General features: G+C 37.2%; 2 protein-coding genes across 3 annotated transcripts in view; both read left to right on the top strand.

The window, feature by feature from the left end:
- The first annotated feature begins 986 nt into the window (after window positions 1-986).
- Window positions 987-18,818, top strand: LOC122629207 (dentin sialophosphoprotein-like). Of its 2 annotated transcripts, XM_043812395.1 has the most exons (10): window positions 989-2,043; window positions 9,173-9,401; window positions 9,881-10,330; window positions 10,518-11,865; window positions 12,087-13,534; window positions 13,602-14,173; window positions 14,613-14,847; window positions 16,755-16,854; window positions 16,945-16,993; window positions 18,179-18,818. In XM_043812395.1, exons 1-10 carry the CDS (start codon window positions 2,023-2,025, stop codon window positions 18,506-18,508), a joined length of 4,782 nt encoding a protein of 1,593 aa, XP_043668330.1. In that variant the 5' UTR covers window positions 989-2,022; the 3' UTR covers window positions 18,509-18,818. The 2 variants fall into 2 exon arrangements, 1 of the variants encoding a protein (XP_043668330.1); XR_006327209.1 differs by lacking the exon at window positions 14,613-14,847 and having other exon boundaries at window positions 987-2,043; window positions 18,179-18,198.
- A 151-nt stretch (window positions 18,819-18,969) lies between these two features.
- LOC122629281 (FH1/FH2 domain-containing protein 3) overlaps window positions 18,970-19,033 on the top strand; it is a 62,915-nt gene continuing 62,851 nt past the window's right edge. The window contains exon 1 of the mRNA XM_043812826.1: window positions 18,970-19,033. This exon is cut by the window's right edge and continues 95 nt beyond it. The gene's annotated coding sequence lies outside the window, so the exon portion shown is untranslated.

The following is a 19,033-nucleotide window of genomic DNA, read 5'->3' on the forward strand; positions in this document are numbered from 1 at the left end:
AGCTCGAAAGTGAGTCTTCATTTTGAATATGCGTTGTTCAGTTAAAAATGAGATTTATAATTTTGTAAATAAATATGTTTACAAGATGACGAAGAATCCATATTTTAAAAAATAATATATATTATTATTTCGAATATATTTTAATAATATTAAAAGCTCGTTATTGACAGATTAATTTGGCAAATTATTGCATTTAAAAGATAAATAACATTTTAGAAAGATCAAAGTTATATTTCTGTTTCTTTAACGCGTGACAAACGATCCATTAAACGTGTAATTCGTCTTGTTCGATATTAATTAGCGTCATCGCAGTTGCAAGCTTCTCGCCAATTTTCGATACTATTTTACTTTTGGCACAATAATTGTAAAGCTCTCGAAAAAAGCTCGAAACATTTTACTAGACGATGAAAAATGTGCGAGTCGTTAAATATTGATAAAAAATCAAACTTAAAAAGAGAGATCAAGTGGATACATTATTTCTCAAAATGATCTTTAAAAAGTTCTGAGAGCTTTTTCGGATCATGACACTAGTGCCATCTTCTTTGAAAAGAATATACTGGCACTGTAGGAAGATCCGACTTACACGCTGTTTAACTTCTATCGGTACATACACCGAGGACAGCTTTCACAAACACGAGGTAACTTGTGTATCAAGTGTATCGCGTGAATTCGAAAGCTTCACCGAAGTTAGCAGCACGATTTCTTAAGACGAGGACATTGAAAATTAAAATAGAAAAATATCGTTGATTTCAACGGAGAAAGGAGGAAAAAAGTTCAAGAAGGGAAAAAAGAGCTTTCCCGTAAAATCTTATATACCACATTCGAAATTTCTAAAGCTTGCAAATTTCAATTTTTCTTCATTTTCTTCTAGAGATCTTAAGAAAGAAGAAAAAAAGAGAAGACGAAAAAAAAAATTAAGAGACGAACGTTCAAAGAATAAGTTCTCGAGAAAATTAAGTTCTCTTTCTCTTTTTTTCTCTTTCTCCCTCTCTCTTTTAAAATCAGAGACGTAGTTTTTCTAAAGGAGTTACACGAGTATTGTTTAACGGAGAAGGTAATTCTCTTTTCTTTCTTTTCTTGCTTAGAACGAGATTATGCGGAGAACGTAAGTATTCGGTATAAACGTCTTTGGAATAAGAGAGGGTGGTTGGTCTTGTTTCTTAGACAAAGACACGTTACAGTCGAGGAGTTTAAAAGAGCGTAACATCATAAAGGTTCTCGAGAATATCAGCAACGATATGAAAAGAGATGGAACAATTGGGATCGGGCTAAGTAAAGGAAGAGAGAAAGAGAGAGAGAAAATCTTCGATTTCCGCTGTCGGAAGGTTCATGGAGAGTTCGAAGTCTTACTCGAGGAAACGAGAAGGGAGAGGATACAAGAAGCTATTCTTAAAATAGGGCTCGAGTCGGCAGGGTGCAGAAGTGAAGAGAAGAGAAGAGAAGAGAAGAGAAGAGAAGAGAAGAGAAGAGAAGAGTAAAGAAAAGAAGAGAAGAGAAGAGAGAGAAGAGGAAAGAAGACGACGTGCTTCGCGGGTCGCCGGTTCTTCGGGGTCCGAGCTTCGTCCGAAACGAAGCGCCTTCGTAGCGGCGCTCTTCTTCATTCTCATCGGAGCCTCATTTACGAACCGTTCGAACTTGGATCGGTTCGTCTTACGTAGTGTCGAGGCTCCGACAATTTCTAATCCTTTCTTTCTTTCATCTATCTCTTCTCATTCTCCTTATTATCTTCTTTTTCTCGAATCTTTTCTCGACAAATGTTTTTCGAATTTACGAAAGCTTAAGAAAGTTCGCGCCGGTGATAGTATATTATTCGGTGGTGGTGATAGTTATTTTGGTGGTGGTATACACGAGGGTAGTGTCAGTGATGTTCCATTGATGGTGGTAGTGATAGTAATAGTGTTTCATGCATGTAATACTACCGATGCTGGTTGTACGTTGCACAACGAATACAAACCTACTTTGAAGAAAATTTATCTCGTTTTCTACCGATCTTTTGAAATTCGTTCATTTTGAAGAAGGATCATGGCGTCTTATAGGAACTATGTAAGTTCTTTCAGAGATAGGAGACCGCTTTTCACAATAGTATCAAATTGGTAAGTTTTCTTTCTTATCATTGATAAGTCAGAAGAATAAGAGAGTCGAAGTACGTATTCGATTATTAATATAGAACATAGATAAATATATATATATATATATATATATATATATATATATATATACGTATCATGGGTTTCATCTAAATATACTGATAATATCATCTCGAGTTATTTCGTTGATTCGCTAAAAGACAAGTTTTGAGCTTTCTGAGATCTTGTGCTTATGGATGGACGCGGAGATGAGAAGGTCAAAGTTGGCTGGCTTGGTGGTTGGTTGAATGGATGACTGACTGACTGCTGGTCGTCAAGGGGTAACGAGATGCAAATATTTGTCGAAGAATATGCAATGTCGTTGGAGTTCAGTGCGGAAATGTTGGGCGTGCCTTGGCTACAGAGAAAGAGAGAGAAAGAGATTTGTGAACTAGAAGCCGACGTGTCGGCGATGGCGCGGCTAGCAAAATTAGCCGGGTCTTTCCCAGACGACGTCTGTTTGTCGGCCATGCGCACGTGTATACGTATATCGATACTTAACGTGTGCCTCCTTCTTTATATATATATATATATATATATATATATATATATATGTATATATGTATGTATATATGAGACAGGTACATTTGTGTGAAGCTTTTTTCTGGCGCACAATGTAATATTTGAAATATAGACTTTTCGTTATTGGTATATCGAAGATGATGGCTCGAGTATGTCAAAGTTCAACTCAAAGGAGATATGAACTTCCAGAGTTAGACCGAGCGTATAAGTTTAAGTGTGCAGTTATCAAAAATAATTTCTTTCTATTAAAGTAAATAAGATAATTTGTTCTTCTTTCTTTTTGTTATTATCTAACAATTATTCTTTCTAATTGAAAGTTTAAATTGCCGGAAAGAGTGCTCTTGTCATCATTGTTAGTTACAATGGGGTTATTAAGTTGAGAATATTTTATAAATAGAAGAAAGTAAACGACTACAAAGAGGGAAAGTGAGCATTTTGAACGAACAAAAAATTAGTTTATTGATTTAATAATAATTTTTTACTGAGAGATAAAATGTGTTGATATAAAAGTTGAAGCAGATTGAATACGATTAAATGCTGGACTAGAAAGTGCAGAGGATATACGAACGACGAGTGGAAGGAGGAGTTGAGAGGAAGAAGAAGATTTAACGGCTCTTTTGAATATTTCACGCGACAAGTCTTCGGAACGGCAAAACGTTGCGCGGATCGCTTTAATTGAGCATCCCTTGCATTTTCATCATCTTTCTCTCTTTCTCTCTCACTCTTTCTGATTCTCTCTCCCTCTGTTCGACTTAATCTTTCTTCTCTGTTTTTTTATTTGACTTAATGCATACATGCTCGAGATACATAATATATTCGTATCTATCAACGTGGCTTCTTGTGCGAAACTTATTAATTATTTAACAAAGACTAAAAATATTTCTATTTTTAATTAAAAATTTTTTTTTCATTGAATTTTTCATATGCGAGGTACTTTATCATAATCTCTCTATACATTTTATCAAAATTATGAATAATATAAATCGATAATTATTTAATGAATGTCTGAAGTAATTAAAATGATCATTATAATATTATGTATGTTACATATACATTTACTATATCATACTATTATTATTATTATTATTATTATTATTATTATTATTATTATTATTATTATTTTTATTATTATTATATTATCACTAAATATACAAAACAAATTTGTACTTTTCATTTTCTTGACTTTTTATAATTAACTTTATTCTAATTTATGTATGTGTATACACATCATACGTGTATACGTGTAAATACATATAATATAAGGGTGAACATACGAGAGTATGCACGAAAGAAGCCACGAGAACGAGAACCACGAGACGTGGTTATATTTAAACGTGCTCGTATTCGAACATATTTTTCTTTCATCTTTCACTTCTTGTGAAAGAAGAAAAGTTTGTGGATTTTAAACGTGGATGAGTCGTTATGAGGGGTGTCGTATTATAACCGAGAATGCAGAAAGCAACGATTCTCTATTTACTCAAATCGATATTGAATAGAAACTTTCTAAAAAATAGTTTTTCTATGTAAAAGTTCGTTCGTTTGTTTGTTTTTTCTTCAATAATTATCTCTAGGTAGCGTAATTTCGTAGATAAAGAGAATTAACGATGCATCAAAGTTGCATCTCTCTTTTTCTCTCTCTCTCTCTCTCTCTCTCTCTCTCTCTCTCTCTCTCTCTCTCTCTTTCTTTCTCTCCCTCATTCTATATTTCCACATTTTTTTTTCAGTAAACGTATATGCATATACGTATATTCTCGTACATGGAATACAGTAATAGAGCGAGAGAATAATTTTATGGGAAAATACGGTACGAGAGAGTTGGCAACGATGTTCTGCCTTCGTGAATATAAAAATAATGGATACGCTAGTGACGCAAAAGAGAAAAGACAAATAGTCGTTCCACAACTGAAAAAAATCGTTAAAATGGAGTTAGACATCGATCGATATCGCGAATGAAGATGAAGTTTAGATTGAAATAGATTATAAAAGTATTATTTTTGATGATAGAGTGGTTAACGTGTTAATCGATAAACAAAATTAAAAAACTGGCAAGAGAAAAAAGTTATGATCGTTGGTATCCTCTGTCCAAGTTGATGTCAGGATGGTGTAGATACTTGTTTCTATCAGGTAAAGAAAATAACGACGTGCGATTTATTGGCTCGAGACGCTATTGAAAAGTTTATCCGTTTCCGATATTGGTATACCATGAAACTTCGTCTCGAGCTTCTGGAAACTTATACGCAAGAGAAAGAAAAAGAAGAAAAAGTTTTCCAATTACGCGACAAAGCCATCGCTGTTTTCTCACCGAAACGTTTACTTCCTGTCATTTTTTTTTTTTTTTTTTTTTTTTATTACGAGTTTCCTTTTTTTATCCGTTCAACTATGTTTTTTTTTTTAATTCTCTTCGTATTGACTTCGAATAGCTGAGGTTGACGTTAACGGTCGACAAAGCGATCGAGTTGACAATCGAGGTGATGATCGAGGTTTGTTCGTCCGCAAGAGAAACGCGTTAACCAGAAGTTCTCTCGTCGATCGAATTCGAAATTCATTTCCAATAGATTGACGCAGAAGTTCTCGAATATGAAATTCTTTGAAATTTATAACGATGTAGTATTTTATATAGAGTATATTACTCGGATAAAAAAAAAGATAATAAGAACAATAGAAAAAGGAACGATTTTGTGATGAAAATCGAGTTGTTAAGTCAAAAGATAAGTCCAAAGATCGGAAAGAAATAGCGATGAGTTCGAGAGAAGATAGAGATTTCCCCTAAACGTTTGTCTCGTTCCTTTCGCTCCTACGTAGCCGTAGCTGGAGCAGAACGTTGTAGAAGAGTAAAAGTTACGGTTCGTTACCTTTGATGAAACGTTAGCGGGTCGGTGGAGGTCGGTGACCGAAGCACGTTGCAATTGCAAGATAGAGATAGAAAGAGATACATATGCGTATGCGCACTCATGGAGAAACGTTAAAGATATCGCCTTTTTATTTTCATATTCAACGAATACGAGAACGAGATTTTCGGTCTGTTTGCAGAGCATCGACCGTAAGGAAAATGCCATCAGCTGCGGATGCTGTGCTGGACCGATTCAACGAGCTTCGAAGCAGAGCGAATAACAGTCGAGACGTTTACAACGATGTAACAATCACATGTTATTTCGGCCGAGAGATAGCAATAACATCCATATGTATCTATCTATCTATCTATCCATATATATATATATATATATATATATATATATATATATATATATATAATGAAATCCAAACGAAAAGTGATCATTAGGGTTATTATGGAATCTAGTAACTTTTTCGAAAAACGCCAAGAAACATAAATTTTTTTTCGAAGAGGATAGTTGTCTATATCATAAATGCATCCACTTTGGTCTAGCTCCCCTTTTGAGGTTGATAACAACCATCTCAAAAATCTTAAATATTAAGTAGAAATCGAGTGGCATACCGTTTGAAAAGTCTTTTAATTCTCTTTACAATGGTACTTTGCACCATTATTTAATTTTTTTTACAATGAGTCTTTAGAATACTTCTTAATTTTGAGTCAATAGTTTCCGAATCTGATAACAGTGCGCTGTAAAAATTTTCCTATTGAAACCGATTATATTTAAAATTTTAAATATCCCTTTAATTGAGACTTAAACGGGTGAATGATCGGAACAATGCTGGGTTGAAAACTGTCGTGTTGGAGCTGCATAGTATAAAGGAATTCTATTGTATTAAAAAAACACCTGCTCCGGTATATTTTTGTCCTTTTAAATGATTTCTATGATCAATGGATATCAATGATACGTAGTTTTCAAGTAAATCAAGATATCTTGTGTCAAATTATTTGGTAAAAAGTAGACCAATAATTTTGTTACCCAAAATATCAATTCTCGCATAGACCGGATTATATCGGATATATTGCAAATTGTTCGATATAATACTTAGTAAAGATTTTATTACTGCATGGAGATCAGCGGTATATATTTTGAACATTTAATAAAATAAAAACTGTTTTCAAAAGTGAATTTGCTTTTTATTTATCCAGAAATTTCGAAATGCATTTTTCCATAAACTATTGACTCAAAATTAAAAAAGTAGCATCATTGTAAAGAGAATTAAAAAAGAATATTCAAATGATATGTCACTTAACCCCTGTTGCTATCTAAAATTTTTGAAGATGCATCAAAGTCATCTCTCTTAGGAGTTTAACTTTAAAGTGACTGAATTTATGATAAGAATTTGTCTAGCAAACAAAATTGACTTGTCTTGGTGTTTCTTAGAAAAATTGCTAGATTTTATAATAATTCTTGTGGATACATTTCATTGAGACACTTTATGCATAAATATACATACATACATACATACATACATACATACATACATACATATATACATATACACATACATGCATACATATATACATACGTACGTACGTACGTACGTACATACATACACACACACACATATATATATATGTATATGCATATAGATGCATGGATATGTTGTGCACGAGTTATCTTTCTCGCGCGAGCCTGTCAGCTGGCGTTGAATCATAAATTATAATGACGCGACGAGTCGACGAAGGTTAAATCAGGTTGACACGCTTCAATTAGCCGGTCTTCTCTTGCGAGTCGATGTCACGGAACGACGCGCTCGCCCACGTCTTTTCGATCATCGAGATTTTAACCGATATATCTATATATATGTAAGCAAGATAAATAGATATACAAGTATATGTGTATATACAGAATGAGTCTTCAATTTGCTGGGATTCGAGTTACGCGGTTTGCGGTAGTTCGACTTAAACGAAGTTTTCTTTCCATAAGTGGAACCTGTTTAGCTTTAATTATCGTTGGGAATGAACCTACATGTAGTTACATATGTGATATATATCTTGGAAATATTAGGAGTTTAAGTATCACTCGACTCGGACTAGTTTCATGGAAATCTTCAAAAATTATATGATTAATTGTAAAGAAAATAGTTAGCTGGGTTCGTCTCTTGTTCTGATTATATCATGATAAATAAGTCGATCTGTATAATTGATTAGTCGGCCAGTTCATAAAAAGCCATCTTTATCGTAGATCGAAAGAATCGAGAAATGTTTATGCGACGAAACTGCTTTTAATCTTATAAGCTCGTTGAAAGCTTTTTCATATATATATATATATATAATATCCAGGAAATTATGGTGCGGATAAAGTATGTCATTTTTTATAAATAGCTTCAATGTATTTCGATTCATCACGTTCTGCTGTACTCTAAATCGAATACAAGAAGCCGAACTAGCTTTCGCTCACATTTAACGACTGTCAAACACGTCTAATCCCGTGACGTCGTACTCTCGCGCTATGGCTAATCGGAGAGGAAGAGCGCGGAGTGGAAATAAAGATCGTCGAATCACCGAGAATAGATCTCGCTGCATGCCCGAGCGGTTGCTAGAAGGCGGAGGTCTTGTCGTCCAGGAAATCTTTGCGCTCGACGAAAAAAGAATCGGAGCTATTCGTAACTAACGACCGTGCAAACTATTGTGTGTCACTTTCGTCACTTTCATCTTAACAGCTACGATACGATTGAAGGTTCGATAGGCCCCTTCATTGAAGTATTGTAAGGAATATTTTTTATAGCGATAATAGGAATCATTCCAGCGCATTTGTTGTTATTGCGATTTAAGTCGCACAGCTTGTAATATATCGACTTTTGCATTAGTGATAAGAAATAGATCGATCTCATAATTATTGATAGAATCGATCTGACGAGTATAAACATCTATTCTTCGGCTTCAACATCCGCTTTTTAAGTTTCTTTGACACTTTACAAGTGTCCAAAGTTTTCACCAAAGTTCCCATAGAATCAGTCGTTATATTAGTTTGTAAGAGAGAGGTTATTACTCCCAGCTGGGTCGGGCCGTCTATTTCGAGCACGAGGCAGCTCGCCAAACTTATGTTAATTATAAGAATTATTGTTATCCCCACGGGCTATACAGAAAAAGCTCTATGCTGTTCTTATATTACTTGCCATTCGTATGGATAATAGTTCATTTCTCTTCTTTTTCTCCAATTGAAAGATAATTGCTCGTAAGTGATATGGCAGAATGTTATTTAGTACCCTTTACTAACGATTAGAAAATCTTTTTGCATAAATATTATGTAGCATATGAATATGAAGGAATATCAAAATTGTTTCAGGCGATTCTATCCTATTATCAAATATATTTTTTAACTCCATTTGCCATACAGAAATGACTTACAAATTTTTTAATTTCATCCCGTCAATCAAGATATTTCCGTACACCGTTAATTTGCTATTATTATATAAAGAGTATAGGTTTAAAAACAAGAGTTGTAATTTTCTTCGATTATCATCAATATCCTGAAACGCCCCCACATATCATCGTGATCTCGTTGGTCGATTTAAATGGCAATCTCCTAGCAACTCGCGTGCGAGAGGGCGTGGAACGCTTGATTTGCTTTATTACAAGTCCAACTTGCGATGAAGCTCGAGGTAATACGCTCGATTCGATTTTTCAGGGTGACACTAGCGCTTACAGGAGTAATAGAAGTGGACTTGGCGTTGGTACGGGTACATTTACCAGAAATGCATCGAGCGGAAGCACTTTAGCAACTTGCAGGACGACCTACACTGGTATTGCTTCCAATTCTATTCGAGATAGTACAAAAGATGGAACAGTTTCTGGATATGGAAGTTCTTTCTTGAAGAAGGACAGAGGCGAGAAGAAAGGCACATTGAAATATTCGTGTGAGTAATGTAAAGCAAAGGTGGGCAACTTTTTCTTCAACGTGGGCCATACGGTCCCCGCTATCGATCAATCCGTTCTCCCATTACTTAAATTCACTAGCGACCACTTCAATCGAGTATCTATAAATAGACAGAAACAAAAGCCAAAATAGCTCACGAGGCACAGCGGTGTCAAATAGTGAGGGTTCATCTTCTCCCACCTTACCGGAGCAAGCAAGGTGGGTTGTGGGCCACATGTTGACCGACAGTTGCTCACCTCTGATGAAAAATAAAAGATAATTATTTTTCTTTCTACTTGTTATTTTTATATTATTTTGTGTTACCTCTGCGATTTTCTTCTTTCTTTTCTAACGACTCTATATATATATATATATATATATATATATATATATATATATATATCTTTTATTTAAAGCATAATTCAATTATCGTTAATTATAATCAATATAATTGAGAAGATATTCATCACGTGTTCGCAGGTAGCAAAGAGATAGAAAAGAATAGATTACATTCGGAAAAAGTAGAAGATGTTAGATCAAAGAGTCCCTTATCCGATAGTAGATCATTACTCTTCGAAAAGTACTCCTATTCAAGCAGTAAGAACGTCGAAAGGCCATGTTCCGTCTTGGATAGATACAATCGTAGATCTTCCCGTGAAAAGAGCAAAGAATCGGAAGGAATATCGCGGTACAATTCCAGTACATATCCTGGCACGGGATTAAGTAGGAACTATAGCAATAGCAGTACGGAAGGAAGAGGCGATAGGAAGGAGAGAAGCGAGCATCCACCCGTTTCCTACAGGACTCTACGGACGAATTCAGGAAGAACGTCTCGAGAAACGAGTCCAGACGTTAGCGTTGGAAAAGGAAATTCTTTCCGAGTTTATTCGAGACCACCATCGTCTTATTCTCGTGCTGGATCCAGCGGGAGTAAGTGATCGATACTCTCGATATAATTTTTGAGATCTATTTCTTTAAAGTTCGACTCAAATCTATTTTGAACGTGGATATAACAGTCTTAAGAAAGACTTTTTGATTATTCGTTGTTTAATTATAGAAAAAAAAAAATAAACATTTAGAATTAGAATATTTTATTAATATTATATTATATTCGTAGGTACATCGACGGAATACAGTTCGACTCCGATTTCTTCGAAATTCAGTTTGACGACGAGTTCTCGATTTTCGTTACCTTCTAGAAGCAACGAACGAATACCGACAGCCATTAGCTACTCTGGATCGGACAGGTATCGAACTTCCAGTAGCAATAACAAAGAATTTTCTACTTCGGCGAAGGCAAAAGTTGAAGGGTGTTCGAAAGGAGATGTCAAATCCGAGGAGGATTTGCAGGATGAAACGTGTAGAAATTGGAAAGATTGTGAGACTGAGAACAGACTCGAAGAGTTGGAAAGTTGCGTTGCGATGATAAGTAGGGGTACTTCACCAACGCCACCTTCTTCGTCGAGTTTCATAAGAAACAGGAGAGCAGATATGGGGACGATCGTGCAAAAAGAAAGGACAAGATGCCGAAGGAAGATTGAAAAAAAGAATCAAGAGGTTCAATGCGATCGTAGCGAAGAAGCACCGAGATTTTCAAGGTTTGGTGGAAGTGCTAGAGTTTCAGGAGCTGGTTGGTCATCTTATCTAGATAAATTTTCATCGACGTCTTCGACGTCGTCTGGAAATTCCACGGTTTACTCTTCGAGAAATTTCAACACGGCGACTGCCAGCAGCGGTGCTTCGGGAAATTGCACGAGAATCGGCGGCTTCGCATTTTCGAGAGCTAACGAGAATTCCACGACTTCCCGAAACGATCAAGCTCCCAAAGTATCTTCGACGTGTAATCAAGAACTTGATAATAATCACCATAATAGAGAACAGAATAGAGAGGCCGTTACGAAGCACGATATTCTCGCTTTCTCGAGAAACAACAATGAAACTTCTTTACAAGCTGCTAACCTCGAAACCGTCTCGAGAGTATCGCCCAGCTTCAACGAAGAAGTCGACATGATCATTAGAGATCAAAAGGATGAAAACAAGTGTATCGACAGAGATCAAATTGGCGAGAGGAAGGACGAGACGAAGGCCGATCGTCTGCCAAGTCCAAGAACAGCGTTCCATTCCATCGATGTTCCTGATAATCCTCGACTCAAGCGTTCTCCAGATTATTCGAAGAATAGTAGAGCTAGTAGCACGTCTAAGAGCGAGGAGATGGAAGAAAAAAGTCCATCTTTGCAACGGTTAAACGGAGCCTTTCACAAAAACGATAGAAAACTTTCGAGGACATCTTCGAAGACGGAATGTTCGAAACCCATCCAAGCTGTCCCACGAGAAAGAAGAGATTCTACTGCTAAATCAGAGAACAGTCTATCCTTGAGAAATGCGGATTCTTCGAAGCTATTCGATGCTTATCCTCAAGAACAGAAGCATGAGACCCCGTCGTCTAAAAAGGAATCTCTTTCAAGGTACTTATTGACTTGAAAGAAAAGTCAAACTTTTTGTTTTCATTTTTAGATATTTTCATCCCTTAAAGTCTATGTGTTTTTTAAATAAATAAATAAATAAAAAATATGTAAGTAATAAGGATATTGTCTTTTTAGGAAAAATTTTCTTACTCTTTATTTCAGCATCCAAAATGAAATCAATTTAATAGTTATCTTACATGTTACACACTTTCGATCGATAGCTCCTCTCAGAGCCGCTCCACGACACCACAGTCTCGTAGTGGTTCGACGAAGAGCGTGCCTCGACAGATGAGGCGAGCGGACTCTTCCGAAGGATCCGCCGCGAGTTTGCCAACTGGCAGATCCAAGTCATCGTCGGCCGGCTCGATGACGAGTCAGGGATCAAAAATAAAGACACCAACGCCGTCATCGTCTTCCAGCTCTCGATCGCAGTCGCAGTCCGTCGCCAAATTATCTACTGCTGGCGGATGTTCCGGCACATCGTCAGTGAATTCGCGACGAGGGAGCTCTCCGGACGCACGAGGGAAACCACCTGTGCCAAAGAATGAAAGTAGCGAACGCGTTGGCTCTAAGACTGTCATCACTGGTAAATACATTAACAAGGATTTCAGGAAGTCGAGCTTGAACATGGAGAATGGTGATCCTTCGCGTTCCAAATACGAGAGAATGAAAAAGCAAAGAAGTATGTCTGTCAGTTCACAAGATTCTGAAGCAAATTTGGAGGGAATTCGACAATTGATGGCACCTTCATCCTCATCGGTATCTCTGAAATCGACGGGATCGAAAACAAGAATACCTTCGAGCGGATCGAAGACTTCGTCATCGTCTTCGTCTTCCTCATCGTCTTCACTTCGAAGAAACGACTCGAGCGACTCGCCTAAGCGCGAGACATCGAGAAACGATACGAAATTAGTCTCCTCCTTATCCAGCGAGAGAAATCTCCCGAGATCGGAAAAATCTGAGTCAACCGATAGCAGTGATTCCAATTCTTCGAGTTCTTCCAGTAGCGAGGAAGATGCGGAAGATCGACAACAAAACGTTGCTGCTAGGCGATGGAGAGGACGAAAAGATTCGAGATGGCTGATTTGCGAGAAGAAAGTTGAAAAGATGAGTGCTGGATCACCGAGAACTAGTGTGCCTGCATCCTCGGCTGACGAAAATTCCCTAAGTGTGGAGAAACCACCTAGACCACCTTCCAGTCCAAGATCGAGTCCTAGATCGAGTCCTAGGCCTAGTTCAAGATCGAGTCCTAGATCAAGAAGCGATCGTTCGGGAAAAACGGACGAAGCAAAATCCTTCCTGATGAGAGCTCTGGCGCCGGTGACGAATCTCTTTAAAAGCAAGAATCAAGACTCCACTTGTGAGTCCGTAAAATCAGGTGGTTGGCCAAATTCCAACGAAGAGAATCCCGATATGACGAAGAAGTCTACGTCTTTCTCGAGATCCGTTACGCAAGGTTCATCGAAGTCTCTTGGTTTTCCACATTCCGAGAGGATTTCTGATAAGGATCGCGATTCCAAGACTAGAATCGAACGTCAGTCGTCCGGCGAGAGACCTTGGTGGTTGGATCCAAATTCCGATAACGTGCCTGAGGGTGTTGAAAGGGTCAGCGGATATAACGACGATATCAGCCAGGAAACTACCATCAGTACCGTCCTACCTGACGATGGTAAGTCCACAAATTAATATTTCGTTCAAAGGAATTAACGTCGAGAGATAAATTTTTCTAATTTTAGGGAAATTCAAGCCAAGAGTATGGCGTCAGGAGTCCGGAGAAAGAGCTTGGTGGTTAGAAGAGAACGATGCTACTTCTGAGAATGGGAAAAAAGAAACGAGCCTATCATCCAGTCGATCGAAAAAAAGTTCGAGCCGTGATAACAGTAAATCGAAAGATCGTCCAAGATGCATCGGACATCAACGATCTGGCGAAAGAGCTTGGTGGATGAGCGATGATCCAGAAAGTGTTCCAGAGGGTATTGAAGTGATCGTCGTGCCACCTACCTGCGAAGCTAATAGTCTTGAGAAACTTGAGGTTGATCGTAAGAGTTCAAAGAAAATCAGACACATTGAGTCCGGTGAAAGAGCTTGGTGGATGGACAGCAGCTCAAACGTTCCCGAAGGAGTCATCAAGATCCCGGTTGAAACTTCCAACGGTACTTCGGACTCCTCCGAGTCTTTCGAAAGAATAGACATAGGTGTTGACCCCGAGCCTGAAACATACACCCGGAGAAGCCTCTCTAAATTCCCTATCGAGTTTCCACCGCCACCGAGCTACGAACCGTTGGGAGATCGAGCTAGTCCCGAAGGGGTAAGACGATCCCGTTTCATTCTTCTCTCTTTCTCTCGACGCATTTAACTACGGTGTTAGTCGACTTTTCGTAGAAAGAAAACGATACTATATTTTTTCAAAAGTAAACAAAAGACAAAGTGGATAGAGTTTTCTCTTTTGGATCATCGATCGATAAATCATTAACGAATAAAATATAAACATCTTTGGGGTACATCTTTTTATTTAGATATATTAATACTACTGCACTTTTGAAAGTAAAACATAAATTTCAATCAAAATATAATAGAGTTTAATGAAAAGAGAAGCTTGACTAAGAAAGAGAAAGAAAATGAGACTGTTCTACCATCGTTGCTCCAGAGTCGCTTTCCATTTTACTTCGCACTTCTCATGATTAAGACGATGATAGGCCAGGATATTTCCACTCTCTTTTAGCGTTCTTTGGAAATTCGATTTGCAGATAGAGAATCCACCAGCTCCACCGGATAACTATCATGGAAGGATCTCGCCTTACGACAATGTTCGATCACCTTCTCGTAGATCGTCGCCAAGGAAACCGACCTCATCTAGTTTACATTTCTTCATTGGAGAGTACACGAACATCGACGATCTTTTAGGTACAACAACGACGACGACGAATCAACGAAATAGTCCAATTTTGTGTCGTTCTCGTAGACAGGGTAGACTCGAAGAGGGTAAGTTGAGAAGGAGTTTAAGAAAGAGAAGAGTTTATAAGGATTAAATCGCTCCACCGAATACGATCGACCCTTGCATTTTGCAATCGGATCGATTTCGAACTTGATCGATAAGAGAGAGGAACCACCATGTAAAATGAGGGAGAAAATCGACGAAGTCGTTTCTTCGTTGGCTCGTTTATTCTCCCACGTACAAAACCGCTGAAGCGAATGGCCAGTCGATTGCCAGCTGTTCACTTTATTGATCTTATATTCCCTTTCATTTTGTCAGGGTGAATGAAAAATGTTCTCGAAAATGTTTCGACGTTCTTTCTCTCCAGTTTGGAAATGTAGACGTACGAGAAAAATGAATTTTCTGGATGCATCAGGATTTTTGATGAATCAGGATCTTCGCATATCGCGTGCGGTACTTTAATCAACTAATTGTAAGCTACCCAAGAATTCAGAAGTCTCCGTCATCCTTTCGTAGTCTCTTAGAATGTTTACAACCAGCTCAATGCTGACACTTGAGTCTTTCTTGACTCTACAATAGACAACAGAGATTAACAGCAAACGTACAAGTTCAATACTACTAGCTTGGATAGCGTCTATATTTCATTTTTGAAATTGTCACACGTTGGTGTGACGAAAAAAATGGAGATTTGTGAATAGGAGATTTGAATCCATTTGACATGTCGCATGTGTTACATTAACCAACTTTTCTTGTTTCTTTTTTAAACGTCTTTATTTCTACGAATAAAATACAAGAGAGATGCATCAGATTTAATAAAATGTATAAAAGGAATAACAGTATGTACCATGCGGAGTTTTATTACAGTCTAATGGATTAGACGTTCACAGGCTGATACTATTTTGGGTCTAAAGTTGCACTTAATGCTATCGTTTTTATGAAGATGAAATTTGAACCGTTTGAAACATTTACAATCTTAGGTGTATAGAAAAAGAGATAGGAATTGATTTCTTTCTTTTAATTTTCTATTTTCTAATTTTTGAAATATTATAGAGATAATAGAGATTTAGAGATTTAATTTAAACTCGGTGTACAAAATTTTTTGTTACGTAACATATTTCATGTCATTTTTATTTTAGATACGATGGAAATTCTATTTTCATTAATTTACAGAACAATCCATCTAGCCAGACTGTATCGAAAATCTTTTTAACATCTATAAAACATATTCGTATGTAGTTATTTGTGTTTCTAGCCCAATATTATATCCGAAATAAATTTCGTTAACGCGTGAATGGTTGAATGTTTGTGACATCAAATTAGATTTTTGAATATTACATAGTAGATATCACAGTGATGTATTATTGCATTGTTGATCGTGTTATCGAATATCTTGCTTATGTTAGACAAGAAATTTATCGGTTTCTAACTTGATGGTTTGCTTCCATTTTTTTCTTTTTCTTGGATGATTATTAATCTTGCGGTTTATCAAACTTCAAGGAAGTACGTTAACTTTAAGCAATTATTAAATATTATCATGTAGCAGTAGATGTATCGATCCAATAAATATTTTAGAGTTATATTTAATATTTCGTCAAAATCGAAAGACTTTTTGTTTTTCTATTTTGTAAATATATTTCTTAAGACTATCGGTCGTATTCTTTCGATTAAAACATTTAACAGTTGTTGTTTTATAAGTCTTGTATAATTTTTTCGGATTGATCGGCTATTTTGTGTTTGATGACATTTGTTTGAGCAATTATGTCTACATCATCTCTTTAGAAAATTTTAGTTATTTTTTGGAATTATAATATTTTATGTTTTATTCAACTAGGTTATTTTAAGAATACAAAAATCTCCATTTCTTCGTAATCTCATAAGATAACTGCAAAAAAGATTTATTTTCAAGGCATCAGCCGATCTCGTTTTGTACGTTCTAACAATGATATTTTTACAGAATCTACCGAGGATACTTCCGAATGTGAAGAAATAGATGCAACGCAAGTGATCATTCACGATAGCACACCAAAAACTCCAGTGATACAGCGAAGGAACAGGTAGGATTTAGGATAAACATTTATTGTAGATATCTGTATCATCATTTATATATTAAAACTTGTTAATCTTTATTATTTTTTTTTTTTCAGAGAACAAGAGTCTTTTCAAGATAGAACACAACCAGACGGATACATACCGGTGAGTCACATAATATTGAATTATGATTCGATAAAATATAAACGATATGCGTTTTTAACGTTCTCGATAAATGCTCGCTTCTTCGTTATTTTTTCTTTTCTCGTTGTCTGGTATCTAGTTACGTTTGTCTGGCATTCAGCATCGAAGTGCTTTCTATTGGAGAACTGCACTAGAAAAGTACTGTAGGTGACTGTAGATTCACATGTACGTGTTCATACGCACGTACTCGAAAAAATCTTGCAAACAAAAGCAAGAGTAGGGAAAGAGATGGGGTGAGAGAAGAAAGAAAAAGAAGGAAAAAGATTGAGAAAGAGAGAGAGAGAGAGATAGAAAGAGAAAGAAACAGAGAAAGAAGAGAATAGTGCTTGCACGACATTATTGTTTTTCACGAGGGATGCGCAAAAGAGACTCTTCTTCTTTCGCCTCAGACTCTTTCTCTTTCTTTTCGTTATACGCGTAAAGTACTAGCGACAAAGACGACGAAACGGGTTGACGGGAAGAGTAGGGGGTGATTCCCTTGAGTCGCCTCGAGTAGCCGTCTCGATTAAGGAGTCTGCGACGTACTACTCGATGTCATCGCGTTGTCATGTTCAAAACGATGATAGCAAGAGAGAAAGAAAAGTTTTGCGAGACCACGAACACGTAAAAGTAGCTTCCCAGTCATGTTTTCCAATCGATATCGTATAAGTTTCAATGCGAATCGATGAAACCGTTCGTTGAATTCGTTCGATTCAACGAATGAAAGAAAAAAAGAGAAAGAGAAAAATAGAAAGAGAGAGAGAGAGAGAGAGGGAGAACGAAAAAGAAAGATATGGTCGAGGGGATCCTTTCGGATAATAAAATTTAATTTAAGGTGACGTTTGGCACGCCATACTGTCTGTGCATTTCGAAACGAACAGTTCGTAGCAACCCCTCTTTAGTGCGTTCTCTCGTTGTCAGCCTGTCACTGAAGAGAGTCTACGTACGAAGGGAAAAAGGGACGAAGGGTCTGTCGATGAGAGACCAAGGGAAGCTGTAGTAGGACCGAACGAACAATGAGCACGACCGCACTTATGTTCTTCTACGTGCCGTGCTAGCTGATTATTTTTTCACCGCACAATTACCATTGCTACCGTTTCATTCGCCTCCCTTCTTCTTCCTTCTCGTTGTCGTCATACTTCTCCACCATCTCCTTTCACGTAAAAGCTTGCAGATCCGTCCACTGTTGGATACTTCCATCCCTCGGGAGTTCTCTTATCCCAACGAAAAGAGAGAATTGGAAAAGGAAACTACAAAAAGAAGTCATTCCACTTGGCTGGGCAAACTTCGTTCGACGACAACAAATTCGTGGCAAGCTTCTTTCGCAAAACAATTTCCTGCCACGAGAGTGGATATCTCCTCTTCAAGAAACCTTCTTTACGTTCTCCATTTTCTCCTTCTACTACAGAGAAAAAACTTATCCGACTTCTTCGAATTCTGCTTTTAACGATATCGAGCTTTTGGAATCGTAAATATACTTCGATGTATCTCGAGTAATATTTTTTAATATTATTGTGAAAATCCTACTACTTAATACTAATTCGTAATTACTAAAATACGTATTTCTACTATTACTTTCGTTCTAACTTCATTCAAGAATTTCACCGAGGCTCTGAAATCTGCATAGCTAAATTGATGATTCATCCAAGTTCGTATTGATCTTACTAAAAACATAATGAAGCTATGTTTTTATAACGAAACGAACGTTGCAAAAAACGTATCGTAATCAGAATAATTTCAACAAAAGTAATTACCTTATATATGAAATAATCGTTTATAAAGAATAGAAGAGTGTGTATAACGAAAACAGTCTTGTGCTTGGAGTCTGACTTTGGTGCTGCGGGGAGAGGGGAACAAGTAGTTAGAATAGAAGTGGGGGGAGTCAAAAGGAAGGGAAGGGTGAGTGCCGCATGGCGACGCCACCGTCGCCCGGTGGCGACAGGTGTCTGGCGCGGCGCGTCAGTGTCGCGGCGGCCGCCCGTGAGCTGAGTCACGTTGTCGTTGTATCTGCCGTCGTGTCAA

Source organism: Vespula pensylvanica, chromosome 1 (genome assembly GCF_014466175.1).
Source record: "Vespula pensylvanica isolate Volc-1 chromosome 1, ASM1446617v1, whole genome shotgun sequence".
NCBI classification, from domain to species: Eukaryota; Metazoa; Arthropoda; class Insecta; order Hymenoptera; family Vespidae; genus Vespula; species Vespula pensylvanica.